Here is a 23,105-nt window from a genome sequence, read left to right on the forward strand (position 1 = left end):
TCGACGTGTCGTATCAAGTGTCCCAACATTTTTCCCCTTCTGTCCTCAATAGTTCTAATAATTCGAATATAGTAAAATTGTAGCTGGATGATGTCTGTTACTGATGATGATAATTATATGATGATGATGATGATTAAATATTAATATAATGAACACACACACACACAATGTATATTATGCATATTAATGCAATATTAAAGCAACTTGCCAATGCAAACTATTGTAAACCGATCCCTATTCTAACCTAATTCCTAACTGTTGTTACGTAAGGGCAGTACAAAGCTGTCATTGGCAATAGATTTGGATTAATATCGATGTTGGATTCAAGAGTTATCCTGCTGTTTGTTTGTTTGTTTATTTATTATTATTTTTTCCAAAAGATCACATCTTCCCTCTTAAGGAAAGGAGATGGCAAACTAACCCCCGGCAGAAGCACAGTCGGCCGGGGTTCAGGGCCCCAGCGAGAGAAACCGGCGTACAATATTATTATTGTTTTTATTTTTATTTAATTTAGATTTTAATTAAACTAAATTTAATTTAATTGCTTTCTATTTGTATACTATTTTTTTTTGTTTGTTTTATTTTATGTTTTTTTTTTTTGTTCTCGTTTTGTGCGCTAATGTATGGGTCGCGTGCTTCTTTGATTAAATTATTTCTTTCTTTCTTCATAGTTCTTTTTTTTTGCATTATTTTTATGAAAGAATTTCGCGGCTGGCTTTTGACCTTAACAGAATTTCAGTGTTTTGCTCTTTTGAGGGCAAAACAATAGACCGAGTTGTGACCATTTTGTGTTACTGTGGCACGCGCATAAAGGTAAAAAATTGTTACTTCTTTTATGTATTTTGCTTTTTTTTATATATATACGCGTTCTTTTATCTCTTTTTACTGTGTATATGTATGTTGTTATTTGTGTGCTGTAAGTAATGCAAATAAATAATATATCTATACATCTAAGTATAACCCAGAATAGAAACAAATAAAGCTTTGTTACCGACCAATTTCGTTTATAAAACAAACGAAAAAAAAAAAATTAATCTACCGCAGCTTTTAGGAGAGTTGTAAATTCCTGCATTTATACAAGCTGATTGCATACCTGCAATGAACATATACGAGGTAAAGTCGTGTGTACACACTAGTGTACCATAAACAAGCGCCCACTTTCTTTACCGGAACCATATGAGAGTTCGTATGAACTCAGTCGCATCCCGCGAGCAAAGCTCATCGCACGCGTTACAAAAAAATAAAATGGTACACGCGGTTTAAAGTGCAGTGTTGTGTTTGACTTAGTGTGTGAATTTTGCTTGGATATAATTAGCCGAATTGGAAATGGTGAGTTTGACGGCCGTACGGACACGTTCCTTTGCCTGGTTGAAATTTTTTTTTCGTGTTTTACACTTTCAGTGTTGGTGTTACAAAAAAATTCGGTATTCGATCGATTATTTTTTTAAAGGGGCAATTTATTTATTTAAATAATTAGTGGTATATTATAAATGATAATAAAAATATAAAAAAAAAAACATAAAAATGTGTAAAGAAAGGTAGGTATGTGTTAAATTGTAGAGCACAAATGGATGGAAAATTTATAAAATAAATTACTATAATAATCATGTACTTTTATTATTTACATATGTAGGTGTATAGAGCTGTTTTAATTGTATTATATATTCAATATTTTCACTGGGTATTATTTAGTTTATCTTTAATTGTACAGTTATTACCCTTGTACATTCTACAGTTTTCTTTCAGCTTCCCAAAGGTCGACTGTAAGTGATCCCTCTATGGGATAAGTCCGCCATTGTGTATTAAATCATTTACCAGTGTTTAATTTGAATTATGTACAATAAAGATTTTACAATACAATACAATACTATTATTAGAATAAATATTGATATATTTTACAAAAAAAAATTTGCAATAAATTTTTTTATATATTTAATAAAATTAAAATATAATTATTTAATACCTTACGTATAAAGGTATTATTACAAATTTAATACTAATGGCTTGGCCCGGTTTCGCACAGGTAGGCAGATATTTTAAAAATAATATAGGTATATATTTATCTATCTGTTTATAATTACTCCTCTCCATCTAAAGGTTGCCTGCAAGTGATCGCTCTTAGCGATAAGGTCGCCCATTGTTTTCTCACTGTGATCATTTCTTGTAATTGTTTGTATCTATAATAAGTTTACTATTGTAATCTTTTGGAGAAAACAATAAAGAGTATCTATCTATCTACCTAGCCTATATAACTCGCTTATAATGGGGGGGAAATGGATTGTTAGTAATGGTGTCTAATAGCCCCACTGCTAGCAATATACCCTCTCAGGTCGACCTCCACGCGGTTACCCCCTGGAAACCGTCATGTTTAATTCTTGTCGAATTCATCATGGTGGGCCAACTGACCTGCATTCATTCTCACCTATCATCTTTCACTGGTGCCCCGCCGGTGTATACCGATAGCGCAGGCAGGGTTACCATTTCAGTTTCACTCATTAAAAAAAAAAAACTCGCTTATAATAGCGATTTTTTTATATGTCAAACAATATTGGAATTCAGTTGATTAGTTTTCGAGTTAATCCACTACAAACAAACAAACAAACAATCGAGCTTTTCCACTTTACAATTATAAGTATAGATTCTAAATCTAGACACGAGTAGACAGACTAACGTTGGTAAGAAGAAAACCTTATCGGGATCAGAATGACCCATTAAAATCGGTTCCGAAACTGGCCGAGTTTCCTGATGAATTCATCATGATGTGCTAACTGGCCTATTTTCATTCTCATCTATCATCCTTCACTGGTGCTCCGCCAGCGTATCCCGTTAGCGCAGGCCGAGATACCATACCATTTTCACCCATAAACAGAAAAAACTGTCTGAGTCATCGCGTAGCGTCTAACCATGGTGATTATAAACAAACTTGTACCATATACCATATCAGCTGTTAATCGTCCAATGCTGAACATAGGCCTCCCCAACTGGGAGGGTTTTGCCAGTAGTTGCCACGCTTGGCAGGCGGATTGGCAAACGCAGTCAGGCTTTGGTTGCATTTAAAGAGGGACGCTGCTGCCCATCCCTCGCGCTCCCTTAGTCGCCTCTTACGACACTCACGGGAAAGGAAGGGGTGGGCCCATGGCCCAGATCATATGCCGAAATAAGTAAACTTGTAAACACGTTATATAAACCTATTCCCAGCAGTGGGACATTACAGATTACTGCTTAACACCCGAGTCCTCAGTAATGGTAACGCATGGGGGGTATCATGGGCGAAACAGTATACTCTGTTATATCCACGGTACTGCTCATGTCTATAGGCGACGGTTACCACTTTTCATCAGGTGGGCCGTCAGCTTGTTTGCCATTCTAAGTTGCATAAAAAAAACGTGTATTATTCTGAAAGGCTTTTGAGTTTTTTATACAATAACGGTGACAAGTGTACGGCACGCCTGATGGTTAGAGAACAAAGTAACGTTAACTCTAACCACATCAGAGGAGGCATCATTCACGCGCCGCCAATAATTTTTCTTCAAACAGAAGGAGACTCTCAATTCGATGGTAAATTTTTTATGTTCTATCATACCAGCTTTTAACTGTCCAATGCTGAACATAAGTCTCCTTCTTGGAGGGTTTTGCCAGTAGTTGCCACGCTTGGCAGACGGATTAGCAACCGCAGTCAGGCTTTAGACATGTTTTAAGAGGAACGCTGCTGCCGATCCCTCGCCCTCTCTTGGTCTTCTCTTACGACACCCGAAAGGAAGGCGTGGCCAGTTCCATGCCGGGACCACACGGCCATGTTTGTCACCTCATAACTCGGTCAGTTGTGAACCGATTTGGAAGATTCTTTTTTTATCTGATAGCATATATTTACACATTGCTCGTGTAAAAATACCATCAAAAACAGATCAGCAGTTTGGTTTTTAAATCAGTATAACTAATTTTACCAACTGAGAGATACAAGTCGATTTTTTTTTTCATAAAACAAACTTATTTTCCCTGGGATGACAGTGGAATGGTAACGGTAGAGGCTGGCGGGGCACCACTGAGGGGTAATAATTATAATACAATAATAAAGCCTTTATTCTCTGACCACAATTTTACTTTAACTTACATACTACTTATTACTAAGCTAGCTTACTACCAACCGTTATGTTGGTCAGGTTGTCTGTCGACATAGGCCGCCCCCAATTGCTTCTGGGGATGATAGGTGCGGATGGAAGCAAATCATGTGGCCCATCGTGACGAATTAAAACAAGAAACAACCACTATGGTTTCCAAGACTATCCGAAATCCGACTATCTTTTTCTTTTATTTTATACAACTTAGAATGGCAAACAAGCCGACGGCCCATCTGATGGAAAGCGGTAACCGTCGCCTATAGACATGAGCAGTACCGTGGATATAACAGAGTATACTGTTTCGCCCATGATACCCCCCATGCGTTGCCATGGGGGGTATCATGCCATCTTACCACAGATCATAGTTTTAAGTGTTTATTTAAACATTAATGCACAGTAAAATTCTATGTACGTATGGCGGACTTAACACCGGACGGTGTTCTCTACCGGTCGACCATTGGGCGAACAGAGAAATACTTAGACGGTGCATTATTGAATAGAGGAAAGAATAAAGCAATACTTGATAAATTCATATAATATAAACATACACATACATACATACATACATATCTGTCACGCCTGTCTCCCATTAGGGTAGGCAGAAACAATGGAACGCCAAATGCTTCGATTCAAACAAACCTCTTTCGCTTCCTCCACATTCATCAATCTTTTCATACACGCTCGCCGGTTACGGGTACTTTTAATTTGGCCCTTCTTCAGCACGTCGCCTATTTGGTCGACATACGTCCGTCTAGGGCGGCCCCTACCGACATCTCCATCCATTCTTGCTCGATAAATCACTTTCGTAATTCTTCTTTCATCCATTCTCTCCAAATGACCAACATACACATAATATATTAAATAAATAAATATATACATAAATATGTATATATTTATTTATTGTCTTTGCATGCATGAATTAGTATATGAGGTATGCTATGTGCTAAGTTAGCATGTAACCTATCAGTGTACCAAATTTCATTCAAATCCGTTTAGTGTTTTTTTTTTTATACCACTGAGGTGGCAATCAAGCATACGGCCCACCTGATGGTAAGTGGTTACCGTAGGCTATGAACGCCTGCAATACCAGAGGTATTACGCGCGCGTTGCCGACCCTGAAGAAACCTCTTTACCCCCCTTTTGAAGAACCCCATGCTGTAGTCTCTTGGAAAAATCTTTTTTGTGTGAAAGAGCAACAAACATCCATCTGTTCATCCTTCGCTGCAAGCTTTCGTATTATATTAATTGGCTTTTACCAGGGGGGAAGGGATTGTTAGTAATGGGATTTTACCAGCTCCATTACTAACAATATATCAGGTCGACCTCCACACGGTTCCCCATGGAAACCATCGTGGTTAATTCTTGTCGAATTCGTCACGGTGGGCTAACTGACCTGATTTCATCCTCACCTATCATCCCTCACTGGTGCCCCGTCAGCGTATACCGTTAACTCAGGCGGGGTTACCAATCCATTATAATTCTACAAAGAAAACTGGCTTTTACCCACGACTTCGTTGCTGTGATCGAGATATGTTCACTAAACGGGAGAAAAACTATCCTACAACAGTCTCCGAGTATCCATCTATCTGTATACTAAAATTCATCATAATCGATTCAGCAGTTTAGACGTGAAAGAGTAATAAACAAACACTCACGCAGTAATAGTTGACGATAGGACTTTACTATTTTTTTTTTATTTTTATTTATATTCGAATCGGTCCAACACTAGTTCAGTTACGATTTTCAAATGCAATTTCTTTATCGCAGCTCCTATTTTTTGTAACTGGCAAGCCAATTATTTGTAAACGTATGTTAATATATGCACTGTGAAAGTTGTATTAGCATATATATACATTATTTCAACATAAAAAGGCACAGTAATATAATGTTAGTGGTTTTCAGTGAAATTGGCAGATGCTACAAGAAATCTCTAGAAAGGAATTTAATTAACACAATCCTAGATATTGTCTATGGTTGTGCTTCAGTGCAGGATCTTCTAAAACATACCATTGTGTGCTAACAAATTTATAATTATATTAACTTCAACAATCGGTGAAGTTTAATAATGTAATTGTAACTTATACATTTCTACTAAACTTACGTTCTTAGTATATTATAATTAATTTATAGGTAACAATTGTAATTTTTGTAACTTATTGTTTTGTTACCATGTAATTGTTACTTTTTAGCTGATGGCTTTCGCCAAAGTCACAATAAATGAAAAAAAAAAATGTCTATGGTTGTGTAAATTGAAATCGGAACGTGCAATGTGTAAATTCGCGCCAAATTCATTGCGCTACAGGAATAGGGAAGGGAATAGATTTTTTTAATAAACTACCGAAAAGAGGTGCTGATTTTGTTTGTGTTGGTATTTTAAGCAATTACGTAGACAATTCTAATGATTTTTTTATTACAATCATTATTGTTTACTCCCATATTGGTTCCATTAACTTCCATTCAATTTTGTGACGATCGGAACTGCCGTTTTTTTTTTTCAAGCAAAAGCTAGATATCTACAATGAATACATCCATTACCAGAGGGAGACTTTGTACAAAAGTCGTTTGCTTGGGTACCTCTGTCCCATTCGTGTTTCAACCGAAAAGCAGTTGTATTTGCATGGCTGTGTTTCGGTTTGAAGGGTGGGATATGGCAGTAAATTTACAGGGTATAGAGGAATAACATCCGAGTCCTCAGGAATGGCGACGCATGGGGGTATCGTGGGCGAAACAGTATAGTCTGTTATATCCATGGTACTACTCATGTCTATAGGCGACGGTTACCACTTTCCATCAGGTGGGCCGTCAGCTTGTTTGCCATTCTAAGTTGTATAAAAAAAATTACAATAATAAACTTATTATAGATACAAACAATTACAAGAAAATATTACACTGAGAAAACAATAGGCAGCCTTATCGCTAAGAGCGATCTCTTGCAGGCAATCTTTGGATGGAGAAGATCAATGTAAATATTAAGGTCTCAAAACGTAGTCGCGGCTGAAAGCTAGTCTTTTATAAACTAACTTATTTTCTAGTACAACACGAATGAAGTCGCAAGCTCAACTAGTTTATAGAATAATATTAAACATAAGTTGGACAATGCAAGGACAAAACATCAAAAAGCCATTTCAAAACTCCATTGAAGTAATACTGAACAATTTAGCATAGACAAGAAAGTAAAATGGCGGCGTCCGGTTGCGCGGGAAAACGCGTTTCCGTTGGGATGTGACAGAAGAAAAAAACACGGATGGCGGCGATTTGGTAGCCTTGTTTGATCTGGACCGTGAGACAGTCTTTTAAAACATAAAGCAAAGAGTAATTATCATGAAATTTTTAAACAAAAAATAACTCCGGACTTGTAAGGCCGGAACACATCGGCGATTTCCCTGGTGATGTCAGCGTTTATGGGCTGCGGTGATCATTTTATGTTACCGCATGCGTACTTAGTGATCGAGGGATGGGCAGCAGCGTCTCTTTTACACATAACCATACCTAACCCGCCGTTGCCAGGGGGAAAAGGATTGTTAGCAATGGAGTTTGACAGCCCCATTGCTAGTGATATGCCTTATTAGGTCGACCTCCACGTGGTTCCCCCTGGAAACCATCGTGAACAATTTTTGTTGAATTCTTCACGATGGGCCAACTGACCTACTTCATCCTCACCTATCATCCTTCACTGGCGCCCCGCCGGTGTATACCGATAGCGCGGGTGGGGTTACCATTCCATTATCATCCATTTAAAAAAAAAACTGCCGTTGCCAATCCGCGTGCCAAGCGTGGTAAGTACTGGTAAAATCCTCCCAATGGTAAACTGTCACAGGGAACGCTGCCGTTCCTTAGGACAATCTATGGGCGAGGTCTGTGTCCAGCAGTGGACAGATGCTGGCTGACATAATGATAATCTATTTTCATGGGTATCATGGGCGAAACAGTATACTCTGTTATGTCCATGGTACTGCTCGTGTCTATAGACGACGGTTACCACTTTCCATCAGGTGGGCCGTCAGCTTGTTTGCCATTCTAAGTTGTATATAAAGCTCATATAATACATATACTTGGGGGGAAGGGATTGTTAGTAATGGAAACTGAGAATCCCATTGCTAACAATATGGAAACTATCATGGTTAATTCCTGATGAATTCGTCATGATGGGCTAACTGGCCTGTTTTCATTCTCACCTATCACCCTTCACTGGTGCTCCGCCAGCGTATCCCGGTAGCGCAGGCCGAGTTACCATACCATCTTCGTCCATAAAAAAAAATACATGTAATTAATTATAGCAATATAAAGTTATCACTCGCGTGCGAAAAACAAAATCTTCACTTACAAAAGAAAGTGAAGTGCAAAGATTGAGCGGTGTCCGACACGATGCGCGGGCGCAGGGTAGTGATGTGCCGAATCGGATTTTTTTGCTAATCAAGTTTTACGATAGTCATTTTTTTTATATACCACTGAGGTGGCAAACAAGCTTACGGCCCATCTACTGTAAGCGGTTACCGTAACCTATGAACGGCTGCAATACCAGGGCCATTACGCGCGCGTTACTGATCCTGAAGAAACCTCCTTACCCCCCGTTTTATGAACTCAATGCTGTAGTCTCTTGGAAAAACCACAACAGGGAATCATTCCATAACTAGAGCGTTCATGGGAGAAAACATGTCTGAAACCTCGTTTTTTTTATGATAATGGAATAGTAACCCCGCCTGCGCTATCGGTATCCGCTGACGGGGCACCAGTGAGGGATGATAGGTGAGGATGATATAGCAAGTCAGTAAGCTGGCAAAACCCCCCCAAGGAGGAGGTTTATGTTCAGCCGTGGATCTTTAAGGATTGCTATGGTAAAGTCGAGAATAATGATGAACAAGCTGACGGCCCAGCTGATGGTAAACGGTAACCGTCGCCTATATGCATGAAAAGCACCGCGGATATAACAGAGTATACTGCGACGCACATGTTCGATTCGGTACACAGAGCGAGTAATCAAGTCTGGGGGGAGAAGGGATTGTTTGTAATGGGGAATAGTAGCCCATTGCTAGCAATTTACTATATCAGGTCGACCTCCTCGTGGTTCCCCCTGGACACCATCCTGATTGATATATTGTTACATTCATCACGATGCGCTAACTGACCTATTTCATCCTCACCTATCACCCCTAATTGGTGCCCCGTTAGTGTATACCGATAGCGCAGGCGGGGATACCATTCCATTATCATACATTAAAAAAAAGTAAGCGAGTCGATACTCGAGTCGAGTCGACTCGGTACATCACTAGCGTAAAGCCATTATACTCAGCATACGCCCCCGCCGGACGTTCAACCTTCACCGCGAACGGGGCCGTGATCTCTGGCCGTCATAGACTATGCGTAATAATGTTACAGACCGGTCGGACCATATTTCGCAACTATTGCTGCTGGAAATTGTACTGCATAATTTTTTTTTTTATACAACTTACAATGGCAAACAAGCTGACGACCCACCTGATGGAAAGTGGTAACCGTCGCCTATAGACATGAGCAGTGTCATGGACATAACAGAGTATACTGTTTCGCCCATGATACCCCCCATGCGTTGCCATTCCTGAGGACTCGGGTGTTATTCCTCTGTACCCAGTAAATTCACGCCATATACCACCCTTCAAACCGAAACACAGCCATGCAAACACTACTGCTTCACGGTTGAAACACGAATGGGACAGAGGTACCTAAGCAATCGATTTTTGTACAAAGTCTCCCTCTTTTCTTCAGGGTCGGTAACGCACGCATAATACCCAATACCCTTGGAATGGGGGGGGGGGGGAAGATTGTTAGTAATGTGGGCTACCAGTCCCATTGCTAGCAATATACTCTTATCAGGTCGACCTTCTTCCCACTGGAAACCATCGTGCTGAATCCCAGATATATTCATCACGTAGGGTTAACTGACCTGCTTTTTCATTCTCACCTGTCACCCCTCACTGGTGCTCCGCCAGCGTATACTGTTAGCGCAGGCGGGGTTACCATACCATTATCATCCATAAAAATAGATACCCCAGGTATTGCAGCAACAGTCGAAGACTGACCGCCACTGTTACTACCAGAAGTTCCACAACCAGAGGCAGACTTTGTACAAAAGTTGTTTGCTTAGATGCTTCTGACTCATTCGTGTTTCTACCGGAAAACAGTAGTTTGCGTGGCTGTGTTTCGGTTTGAAGGGTGGGAAATGGCAGTGAATTTACAGGGTACAGAGGAATAACATCCGAGTCCTCTGGAATGGCAACGCATTGGGGTATCATGAGTGAAACAGTATACTCTATTATGTTCATGATACTGCTTATGTCTCTATAGGCGACGGTTACCACTTCCCATCATATGAAAGGTTGTGGAACATCTAAATGTCTCTTCTCAAGTATTTACTCTGTGTCATTACCAAGGCAGCAGCCGTGGGAGGTGCACTTGTTTTATTCAAATCGTCAAGTTTGAGGTCATTGTATTGAATGTAATGAGGTTTTGGCGGGAATTTCTCTATTGGTGTATGCATAGATTAAAAATAGAATATACGGTCCCAGACTTAGTAGATTAAAAATTATAAAGATAACATCTATGAGTGCAATTGTCTATGAAATTGTGATGATAAAACTTAGTCATGTTTGTTTATGGTTTGTATGTTTTGAACATGAGTACATTAGCAAAAAGTGACTTCAAATTATGAACACACACACACACACACACAAACACAAACATCAATATTCCATGTGGTTCTGGCGTAAAATAGGCAACCATTTCCGTGGGTGTCATAAGAGGCGACTAAGGGAATTTAATGCTCGAAGGCATGGGCAACAGTGTCCATCTTAAAACATCACCAAAGTCTAACTGCGGTTGCCAATCCACTTGCCGAGAGTAGCAATTTTGTGTTACTATGGCACACGCATGAAGGAATGTTAACAATAGGAGATTGTTAGATTATGTATTTTGTTTTTGTATTTTTGTTTTTATATTTGTGCTTTTTTTATTTTTATTCTTTTGTCTCTTTTGCTGTGTATTACGTGTATGTTTTTTTTTTTATTGTAATTTGTGTGCTGTAAGTAATGCAAATAAATTGTCTATCTATTTATCTATCTATCTATCAATTAATGGCAAAACCTTCCTAACGGGAGAGGCTTATATCAGTTCAGAATTTGCGACATAATTGCGTAACAGACTCACGTAAAGTTCTCCTTAGAAATTACAGTCTATGGTTCTTCATCAAAAGACTATGTCGGAGACAAAATTTGCTTCAATTATAGTAAAACCAGTTATTTTTTTTTCTAAAACTAAACTCCTTGACCGGTTTCGATAAATTTTATCTCTATGGAACCAATCTATTGGGATTTTTTTATCTGTATCCATTCAGATAAAAAAAATCCAAATAGATTTACAACTGACGAAGTTATGAGGTAATAACAACAAAAATACAATCGAATTGGAAACCCCCATCTTTTTAGACACCTCAATCCACCTTTTCGTCGATTGAAAAAAGGTGGATTAAGGTTTCTTCAAAGTCGACATCTCTCCATAGGCCATAGTCCATAGGCTACGGTGACCGTTTACTGATGGCTGTACGCTTACTTTTAAACTTTCGCGTTGTTTGCACATATTTTGAGTGTGTTTAAAATAGGCTGTACGGTATGCTTATTCACCTTCGTGTTATAAAAAAAAAAAATTTTACAAGTCGCTAAAATTTCTATTTATATATCTGTCCTTTCCATTATTCAACTTTTCTGATCCTTATCCTAAATTCCGTCGTCCAAAACACCCTTTACTAAAATGCTTTATCCCAAACTTTATTATTGGCAGTTGCACGTTGTGCCGTGCCGTATTAAGACAAAAAAAAACCCCGCTAAAAAAGAAAAAGCTAGTAAAATCTATGCCAAATCTTTATGTGCACCCGTCACGCCGCCGGCTGGGGCAATAAATACGGAATTTGTGAATAAAGTTTGTTTAATTGTCATAGTGGTATACATACCAAATCGTCCGCGCCAAACGATGCATTTGGGTCGAACGGGCCAAACGCTTGCTCGTTGCTTTATCTCATTTGCAAATGACACGTTAGCACTATAACAAAACAACATTTTACTCCGAGAATAATTGTTTTTTTTTATACAACTTAGAATGGCAAACAAGCTGACGGCCCACCTTATGGAAAGTGGTAACCGTCGCCTATAGACATGAGCAGTACCGTGGACATAACAGAGTATACTGTGGTACCCATTGCCAGAGAGCTTTCCATGCCTCGGGTACTATTATAGAAATGGCTAACACTTGCCAGAGTGACCTGTCATGTCTGTATGTTTAAGTACACAAACATAATGGTAGGTGTGTCCAATTTTTTGTTTCACCACGACACGTGACCCGTCAAATTGTAATTCTGCCACACCCATAAGGAGAAAGCCGTGATGGTAAATAATTTTACAATAATTACATATAAAGGCCGTGTCATATTTTTTTAATGCATGATAATGGTATGGTAACCCCGCCTGCGCTAACGGTATACACCGGCGGTGCACCAGAGAGGGGTGATAGGTGAAGATGAAAAGGCAGGTCAGTTAGCCCATCGTGATGAATTCATCAGGAATTAACCATGATAGTTTCCAGGGAGAACCGCGAGGAGGTCTACCTGGTTGGGTATATTGCTAGCAATGGGACTCTCAGTCTCCATAATTAACAATCCCTTTTCCTCTGCCGTCGGAGATATTGTGAGTGCGAAAGCGAATCCATGTCTCCGACATATGGCACCTCGAGGGTATATCGTCTGGTTTTTGATGGGTACACTCCCACCATACGGGGGGATTCCCACAGTACCCATTCACCTCCCACAAGGTGTATGGGTCTGCATAAAGCATTTTCCAGACGTTAAAAAAAAAGGTCAGTTAGCCCATCGTAACGAAGACGCCTGGTATTCAGCACGATGGTTTCCAGGAGGACGACCTGATGGGTACATTTTTTATGCAACTTAAAATGGCAAACAAGCTGACGGCCCACCTGGTGGAAAGTGGTAACCGTCGCCTATAGACATGAGCAGTGCCATGGACATAACAGAGTATACTGTTATGCCCATGATACCCCCCATGCGTTGCCATTCCCGAAGACTCAGGTGTTATTCCTCTGTACCCTGTAAATTCACTGCTAGCAATGGGACTAATAGTCTGCATTTCTAACAATCCCTCCCCCTCCCCCCCCTCATGATGAATTCAACAAGAATGGACTACAATGTTTGTGAGAAGATTCAGAACAGATCTGTTATAGATATGTTTATAAATAAAGTAATGACTTTATTTATAAACATATCATTTCTTTATTTATAGAAGAGGGAGGGATTATTGGTAATCACGGCTATAAGTCATTGCTAGCAATACACCTCGTCAGGTCGACTTCTACGCGGCCGTCTCTGTAAACCATCGTGATTAATTCTCGGTAAATTCAAAATGTACCAACTGACTTGGATCCATCCTCACCTATCATCCCTCACTGACAACCCGTCGGCGCATCTTATTAAAAAACATTACGGCCAATTTCTTCTCCTATGTATGAATACATAAAACAATTACATTTTCATCTAAGTATGATCAAAACCTTTTTTTTTTCGAATAGAAAATGGACAAAGTTGTTGAACTATCCGTTTAAAAGTGATAACCCATACCGTGGACATCACTAAATACAGTATAAGCATAAATAATTTCACATACGGAACGCTCCATGTGCGATAGTTCAAACTTGGCCGGTATTTTTTATTTCGCGGCCCATTACCTGCGGGCAATATGGCGGAAAACTTCCCGCCAAAAGTGTCTGACATACCAAACCATAGATTACGTAACGTCAAACCTGTAACATGCACACGCCTCGAGAAATATTAAAAAATAAACACCGCGCCGCCGTGTGAAAGCCGTCAGGTGAAAGTGGACTTATGAGATGACCTGACAGTAGGTATTCGTGGAGATGACGTAGCTAGAGTGTTGGCACTAACACTCCAGGCCTGCGTCACTTCAGATAAAAAAGACGATTGTATTAAATCTATGCAATCAATTTATTCAATTTGAAAGCGTATTGTTTGGAATTTAAGAATTAAAATGTGTTTCGCAAAAAAAGCCGGCTTCAGTTATTTTTATTTAAAAGCTAAACTACTGAATGGAGTTTCGAGGTAATAATAAATATAAAAAAATACACCAAAAATATAAAGAATAGTACGTTCATGCAAGCTTTTTGCCCGCTTCTTCGTATGCGTGTATTTCAAAACAAAAGAAAAATGAAAAAACCTGAAATACGAATGACGACTTGTTTTTTTTTTCTTTTTTAATTTTATATATAGTGTGTAGTTTCGTTGTTATAATTCTTAATATTTTTGTTTTTTTTAACCCCGTGTGGGTGTAGTCGCATATTTCTGTAGAATAAAGTTTTATTCTTTCTTTCTTCTTTCTTTCAAAAACAAACCACTTCTAGATAATGCAACAAGATAAAATTTACACCACATTTAAGGTTAGATTTTCAGGAATATATTTCTGAATACCGCATTCAATTTAGTGCAGTACTTTTAGTGTACAACATACAGACAAAATGTTTAAAAATTATTATTTTTGATTCCATTATTCCTATAAAAACCCCTAACATCAGTTTTTCTTAAACTATCTACTATGTAAGTACAGGCACTGTCTGGTTACAATTTTGTTACTTTAGTAATATTTTTCTTCAAAATTTATAGAAAAAGAAAAAAAGACAAAAAGACAAAATAATAATAAAAGCAGTTCAAATATTAGCAGTTCATCTTTATTATGAGATTGTAAAGCTTTGTGAGGTGTTTATTTCCAAATGTTGAAGAAGAGATCGCTTTGAGCGATATGTACGCCCATTGTTTTCTCAGTGTAATCTTTACTTGTAATTATTTTATGTTTTACCAAGTAGTGTAATATTTTAGAAAGAACAACAGAGTACTTATCTATCTATCTAGCCTTCTACTAGACACGCGACAGACAAATCTGTCGATAGAATCGTTATCGCTAGTGAGTCCGTGAGATAGAATGAGATAGAAACGTGCGCTCTCTTGTAGTATCTCATATAAGCGTTGACCGAAGTGATTTTATCGATGACCTGACAGCAGATAGATTCATATGCTATTTGTTTAAGAGACCTAGTCTATATTCGATATCTAAATATAGAATCTATTTTGGACAATGTAGATTATAAAGAGTGGTACAATACTATTAATATTCATTTATTTTATTGTGCTAATACTTTTAAATGGTTACGTAGATTTATTTTCCAGTTTTGTAAATATAAGGACAGTGCCGACTGTGACCGCTATAATAATGCTTTTAAAATTAAAAAAAAAGGTCTGGAATAGAATGAAAAAAATGGCGGGAATGGTGCACATTTAGTTTAAATTGAAGAGCTGTAGTTTGAGCATACATATATATATATACGCGATGGGTCAATGCGTAATCGTTTGTCATGATTGTGGTGTGTCCTGAATGTTACTTGTAGAATATATATATATATATATATATATATATATATATATATATATATATATATATATATATATATTTCTACAAGTAACAACACAAAAATGGACAACAACTGTAACAGACTGGTACCCTAGAATAGGCCAAAGAAGACAGGGAAGACCATTGACACGATGGTTTACAGATATAAAAGCAGTAGCAGGTGCACTTTGGACAAGGATAGCCAAAGACAGAATAGAATGGAAGACTCTGGAGGAGGCCTTTGTCTTTGGACAAGAGAGAAGTGACAGAACAGTTACTGATTGAATATTATTTACATTGAATTGTTTATTATGTTACTTCTTTAATAAAGGCTTATATTATTATTATTATTATATATATATATATATATATATATATATATATATATATATATATATATATATATATACAGCATATAAAATAGCATATTGCTTTTTAAAAGGCCGACAGCATTGCATTGCCTTTAGTGTTGCGAGTGATCATGGACGACGGTAGTCACTTACTATCAGGTGAGCCGAATGCTCGTTTGCCCCTCGTGTTATAAATAAATAAATAATTAAATCGTTAAATTTCTAATAGAAAAATTAATATTAATTCATTAAATCTTCAACCAGACTACATTTTCACTGTCAAACAGGAAATTTCAACGAACAAATCCAAAATATATAAATGATATTGTAGAATTTATTAGTAAAACATTATGTTAATCAATTTATAGAAATGTTCATTACCATACATGGCTGGTGAAAGTGACTCGTATGGGTGGAATCATCAATGTATGGTAAATACGTAAACCATAGCCAACGACGGTAGGTGTACGACCTATCACTTTATCTATACGGAATGATTTATCCATTAATATCCAAATTTTCAATGATAGCTTATCTATTTATTCATTAGTACATATGTGTGTACATGGCGGACTTAATGCTAGAAGCATTCTCTCCCAGTCAACCGTAGGGAAGTGTCAGAATACTCGAATGCGGCACTAGTAATTATTGATATACATACATACTAAAATTACATATATAAACGAATAAATATATATATGAATAACAAATATACTTACACATATATGATATATACTATATTATACACGAAATTAAAAATAATATAAAGCACTTATTGCTCGGATAAAGATAAAAAGTGAGCGTGAACGTTTTTTTAAAAGACTGGTTAGTCGATAGTCTCTTAATAAGTATATTGGAGTGTTAAACCTTATTTATTTATTTATTTATTCATTAGTACAAATATGTGTACACGGCGGACTTAATGCTAAAAGCATTCTCTCCCAGTTAACCATAGGGAAGTGGCAGAATACACGATTAATACTTATTCTATGTCAAGGACTCGCTAGCGATGTCGATTCCATCGACGAATTCGCTTGCCACTTGACTAGAGGCCCTGCTTCTTTATTGCTGACGTTTCCACGTGGATTGCACCGCGTCGTGGTGACGAGGGAAAGAAGCAGATATGTAGGTACGGTTTACCTGTGAAGACTTTTATATCGCGTCAAGTCCCGATTGTGTTTTTTTTTATACAACTTAGAATGTCAAACAAGCTGACGGCCCACATGATGGAAACTGGTAACCGTCGCCTATAGACATAAACAGTACTATGGACATAACAGAGTATACTGTTTCGCCCATGATATGCCATTCCTTAGGACTCAGGTGTTATTCCTCTGTACCAAGTAAATTCACGCCATATCCCACCCTTCAAACCGAAACACAGCCATGCAAACACAACTGCTTCACAGTTCAAAACACGAATGGGACAGAGGTGGCCAAGCAATCGACTTTTGTACAAAGTCTCCCATTTTTGTGTCTCCCACTATATTTAAGCTATGTGTAAACAACGCGAGAGTTTTGAATTAGTTATCGGTACACTAAAATTATGTAAGATTTCCTTAAGTCTCCATTCACAACATCCGTAAGTCTTTCACATTTTGCGGTCCGTAAGCACGTTTTATTTGTTATAATACTAATTTCAGTGGTTTCTAAATATTTGTAGGTACGTAATAGGAAGACATGAAATGTAAAAGTGTTTCAAATGTGAAATAAAACATTATTTCCGTGTGAAACGTAATCACGGATCTGGCTGTCTCGGGTATAATTTTGTGGTTGAATTTTGAAGACGCTTTCCGTCGACATACACATGTGCCGAGTTGAGTACTGACTGTTTTTTTATACAACTTAGAATGGCAAATAAGCTGACGGCCCACCTGATGGAAAGTGGTAACCGTCGCCTATAGACATGAGCAGTGCCATGGACATAACAGAGTATACTGTTTCGCCCATAATACCTCCTATGTGTTGCTATTACTGAGGACTCAGGTGTTTTTCTTTTAATGGATGATTATGGAATGGTAACTTCACCCGCGCTATTGGTATACATTGGCGGAGCACCAGTAAAGGATGATAGGTGAGGATGAAGCAGGTCAGTTAGCTCATCGTGACGAATTCAACAAGAATTGTTCACGATGGTTTCCAGGGGGAACCACGTGGAGGTCGACCTAATAAGACATATTGAACAGTTGAATTGAAACAGAGTTAAGCTCGCCTGTTGTACATCTTTATTTTATATATATTATATGTTGTAATTTTTTGTTTACAATAAAGAATAAATAAAAAAATAAAAAAAGTGATTATTTCTTGTACTTATTTGTATCTATAATAAGTTTACTATTGTAATCTTATGGAGGGAACAATGAAGAGTATCTATCTATCTATCTATCTTGAATTATTTTTAAGTTCGTATTCTGTAATGTAGACTCTCAACGCCGTAACGACTTTACTAATCGCCTTTAAATTAAGTTTACGCGCAATATTTGACGTGTCCAACATAGACATTGGCGAAAATGCTAACCGATCCAGGATGTAGACGGCCATTCAGTCGAAATCAGTTGTCAAACTGGGCAATAAAATTCACATAGTTACGTATAAAGCTATCCGTGAGTGAAAGTTTCATAAAATACAGCTACAGTGTTAGTTTCCGAGATCGGTGAGCGTAAACAGACAGACGATGTAATAAGAGTCACGAGGATGCCCCGAGAGCAATAACCGACGGTCGCAGGTTCGATATCTGCTGGTTAAACTATGTGAAAGGTGGAAACCACTCTCGCATTGCAAGGTTAAAGTATGAACACTTTCAACAAACTTCGTTATGGATGAATTTCTTAATTTAACTGTATTTTTAACATTTTTTTTTATATTATTTCATTACCCACATTCAATTACCCACTGCTGGACATAAGGGGAGTTTTGCCGGTAGCTGCCACGCTTGGCAAATGGATTGGTAACCGCAGTTAAATTTTTAGAGATGTCTTAAAAGGAATACTGCTGCCCATCACTCGCCCTCCTTTAGTCGCCTCTTACAAAACTAACGGGAAAGGAATGGGTGGCCCATTCTATGCCGGGGCACATTTTTTTTTTTTTTTTTATATATATATATATAGGAGAGAAGAAAGAGAGAGATAGAATTGTGCTTTACTATCTTTTAACCGCGACTTCAACTTCGTAACTGGGATATGTTTACTGATAGGGGTAAACAGTATCCCATATCTTTCGCCATCCCATATAATACGTGTATACCAAATTTCATAGTGACAGGTTAAGCTGTTAAGACGCTATTGGATAACAAACAAATACACTTTTAAACCGATACGACATCGTAACCTTCAAGAAAAGAGCATATTCCTTTTTAAAAGGCCGGCAGCGCACCCACAATGCCACTGGTGTTGCGGGTGATCATGGGCGGCGGTAGTCATTTACCATCAGGTGAGCCGCTAGTTTGCCCCCTGTGTTGTAAAAAAAAGCTTTCACTTTTATAGTATTAGTAAGGATTTGCACTGTACATTATAAATTGATGGAAATGGATAAAAAATCAACACTAATATTATAAAGAGGAAAGATTTGTATTTTTGTGTGTATGTATGTTTGTAATGAATAAACTCAAAAACTACTTTTGCCGATTTCAAAAATTCTTTCACCATTAGAAAGCTACATTCACCCTGAGTGACATAGGCTATATTTATTGCTATAAAAAGTTGGGGATCCTTACTAAAACTTTAGTAACGTAACTCAAGGTGTAAAAACAATGCTATAAAATATCTTTGGTCGCGTGCGCTGCGGAAACTATTGGTGATAGAACAAAAGTATGTTCTACAATATTGAAGAAAATATCAATAACTACAAAAAACTTCACGACACTATATGTCCAACTATTATCGTTATGTCACAATAACCACTTTTTGAAATGTTGTAAAAATGTCCACCCGTGCGAAGCCGCCGCTAGTGTGTCATATAGTAATCCAATGTACAGAATGTGCAAATTGTACAATGACATTGATTGTAAATCGGATATTGGCACATTCTATCAGAAATGTTCATCGTGTCGAAGCACTTTACATACATTGATAACCTAATAGTTTATACGCATAGTTTGGTAGATTTGTTTTCGGTGCTTAGCTCTCTGCTAGCTATCTGGTAATTGTAAGAGAAGAAATATATCGCCTCTAATACATTGTATAACCTAAATATATTAATAAATATATAAATAAGTAATATGTCTAAATATTACAATAAATACTCTGCTAAAGTACTTTTTTTTATACAACTTAGAATGCCAAACAATCTGACGGTCCACCTGATGGAAAGTGGTAACCGTCGCCTATAGACATGAGCAGTACCGTGGACATAACAGAGTATACTGTTTCGCCCATGATACCCCCCATGCGTTGCCATTCCCGAGGACTCGGGTGTTATTCCTCTGTACCCTGTAAATTCACGCCATATCGCACCCTTCAAACCGAAACACAGCCATGCAAACACAACAGCTTCACGGTTGAAACACGAATGCGACAGAGGTAGCCAAGCAATCGACTTTTGTACAAAGTCTCCCTCTGGTAAATAAAATTGTGTTAAAAATCAACCTATTCCGTTTCATCTCCGTAAATGTTGAGTGCAACTATAATTGGACTGTAAACTTTGCTTTTGTTGTATTCTATTGTTAAAAGATTTGTTTGTAATCTGTAAATGTACCACAGAAATAAATAAATAATTACCGCGTCGGGTGGGTAAACAAGCAAACCAACACTTGAAGTCTAGCTACTTTCGACGCTCTTTCGCTTTCACCGGACGAATACGCTGGGACCGGTTTGAACACATGATACCTACTCCAACCTCTATTCAAGTATACACCGCTTCGAGCGACCTTTGCTTCTGGTATGTACAAACAAATTACGAATCTCTGAATGGCGAACTAGCTGATGGAAAATGGTAAACCGATATGCTAAAAAATTGTCGCCGGATATTTCCTAAGCATAATTTAGATCCGCGATTTTACGTGACCCTTGAACGGTGGACAGCTGGTTTCCACCATCGTTACCATATAAGCCATCGGCTGTCCACTGTTGAACATAAATCTCCCCCATAGACCCATACCATGGCCGTAAAGAAGGGGGGTAAAGAGGTTTGTTCAGGGTCGGCAACGCGCGCGTAATACCTCTGGTATTGCAGGCGTTCATAGGCTACGGTAACCGCTTACCATCAGGTGGGCCGTATGCTTGTTTGCCACCTCAGTGGTATAAAAAGAAAATAAAGAACGGTTCTGAGCCACCTGCATCCACTGACACCCTGTAAGGCATTTGAGATGGTATTTATTAGTGGAGGATTTGGCCAGTTTTTAGTATATTTTTTTTTTTTACTCAATACACTTTAAGCACACCACAAGCAAAATCAGCGCTGCAGTGTCCCTGACACTACAGCAAAATGCTGAGCACGCACCTCATTTTGCAGGTTTTACGACGCACGCGCACACACACTAATTTTGGAGGAAACTGTTATTATACGAATTGTTTATTTTTTATTTTCTTTTTTTAATTTCATTTTCTTTTTTTATATATATAAATATTTTGTGTGTAGTTTCGTTGTTATAATTCTTAATATTTTTTTTAACCCCTGTGTGGGTGTAGTCGCATATTTCTGTAAAATCAGGTTTCTTTCTTTCTTTTAGTAGTTGCCACGATTGGCAGACAAGTTGGCAATTGCAGTTAAGCTTAGTGATGTTTTAAGAGGACCCTGTTATCCTCGACTATTAAGTTCGTTAGTCGGTTCTTACGACACCCACGGGAAAGGAAGGGATGGCCTATTCTATGCTATAAATGACCAATGATATGGACTTGTGTAGGACGTCCCCCCACTAGAGGGAGGGAAAGGGATTGTTAGCAATGGAGTTTGACAGCCCCATTGCAGGCAATATGCCCTATTAGATCGACCTCCGCGTGGTTCCCCCTGGAAACCATCGTGAACAATTCTTGTTGAATTCGTCACGATGGGCTAACTGGGTGACTGGGAAAAAAGATCCCCCACTAGATGGAGTGACGACCTGAAATGCGTTGCAGGCAGTCAGTGGACGCTGGTGGCTCAGGACCGTTCTTTATGGCGGTCTATGGGGGAGGCTCATGTCCAGCAGTGGACGGATAATGGCTGAAATTATGATGAACTTGTGCAGAATAACACCTAATACAGTAAAATAGAATATTATTATGGATAGGACATTTGATTTACTGTTTAAAATCTTTATTGAAGCATAAATTTCATCATAATTTGATCATCGTTTGTTCATCATCGTTAGTACTGTCGGAGCAGACTCTAGACACGGCGTGTATGTGTCATACCCGCAGTGGTCGCCACTGTTTCTTTGTGTACACATAATGCCATTGGTCGCGGTGCCGGACCCGAACCTGTTACACGCGACGGAATGTATTTGTCATTGAGAACGGATATTTCGAAATAAGGATACACGGAGAACGAAAATGAAACTGACTTTTATTTTTAAATGTGAATAAAAGAATAATTTTACAAATACTTTTAAAATTTTGAATGGATATTATTCATTCTTTTGTTTTGGACTTGTTACGCAATAGCTTAGTATTGTTATGGACCGATTATATTGATTCTTTTTGCAGAGGTCATTCCTTTTGAATATGATAATTTAATCAAACAAACAATTATGTGTTTTTCACAGTAAATGAGATTTCTAAATGCCATAAGAGGTACTTTTCATCCCGGTTAGGGTATATCTCAATCCGGCTCGAAAGATCACTTCTTATGTTTTTTTGGTATGCAACTTAGAATGGCAAACAAGTTTACGGCCCACCCGATGGAAAGTGTTAACCGTCGCCTAAAGACATGAACAGTACCACGGACATAACAGAGTATACTGTTTCGCCCATGATACCCCTTAAGCGTTGCTATTCCTGAGGACTCAAGTGTTATTCCTCTGTACCCTGTAAATTCATTGCCATATCGCACCCTTCAAACCGAAACACAGCCATGCAAACACAACTGCTTCTCGGTAGAAACACGAATGGGACAGTGTTGGACATGTGTTGCAAACGACTTTTGTACAAAGTCTCCCTCTGGTACATCATGTGCATTATAAGTTTAATTTTGGACACCGAGCATGCAAAGTCGCGAATTATAATTGGTAAATA

At 38.2% G+C, this 23,105-nt stretch overlaps 1 protein-coding gene across 2 annotated transcripts in view; it reads left to right on the forward strand.

Moving 5' to 3' along the window:
• Nucleotides 1–1,185: 1,185 nt before the first annotated feature.
• The window catches only part of LOC113510304 (uncharacterized), a 38,506-nt gene continuing 16,586 nt past the window's right edge, over nt 1,186–23,105 (forward strand). For both annotated transcript variants that reach the window (XM_052892392.1, XM_052892393.1), the window contains exon 1: nt 1,186–1,329. In XM_052892392.1, the coding sequence (XP_052748352.1) occupies nt 1,327–1,329 (3 nt within the window). In that variant the 5' untranslated portion in view covers nt 1,186–1,326. The remainder of the gene's footprint in view (nt 1,330–23,105) is intronic.

This window comes from Galleria mellonella, unplaced genomic scaffold (genome assembly GCF_026898425.1).
Source record: "Galleria mellonella isolate WM207_F2 unplaced genomic scaffold, CSIRO_AGI_GalMel_v1 utg158, whole genome shotgun sequence".
NCBI lineage: Eukaryota > Metazoa > Arthropoda > Insecta > Lepidoptera > Pyralidae > Galleria > Galleria mellonella.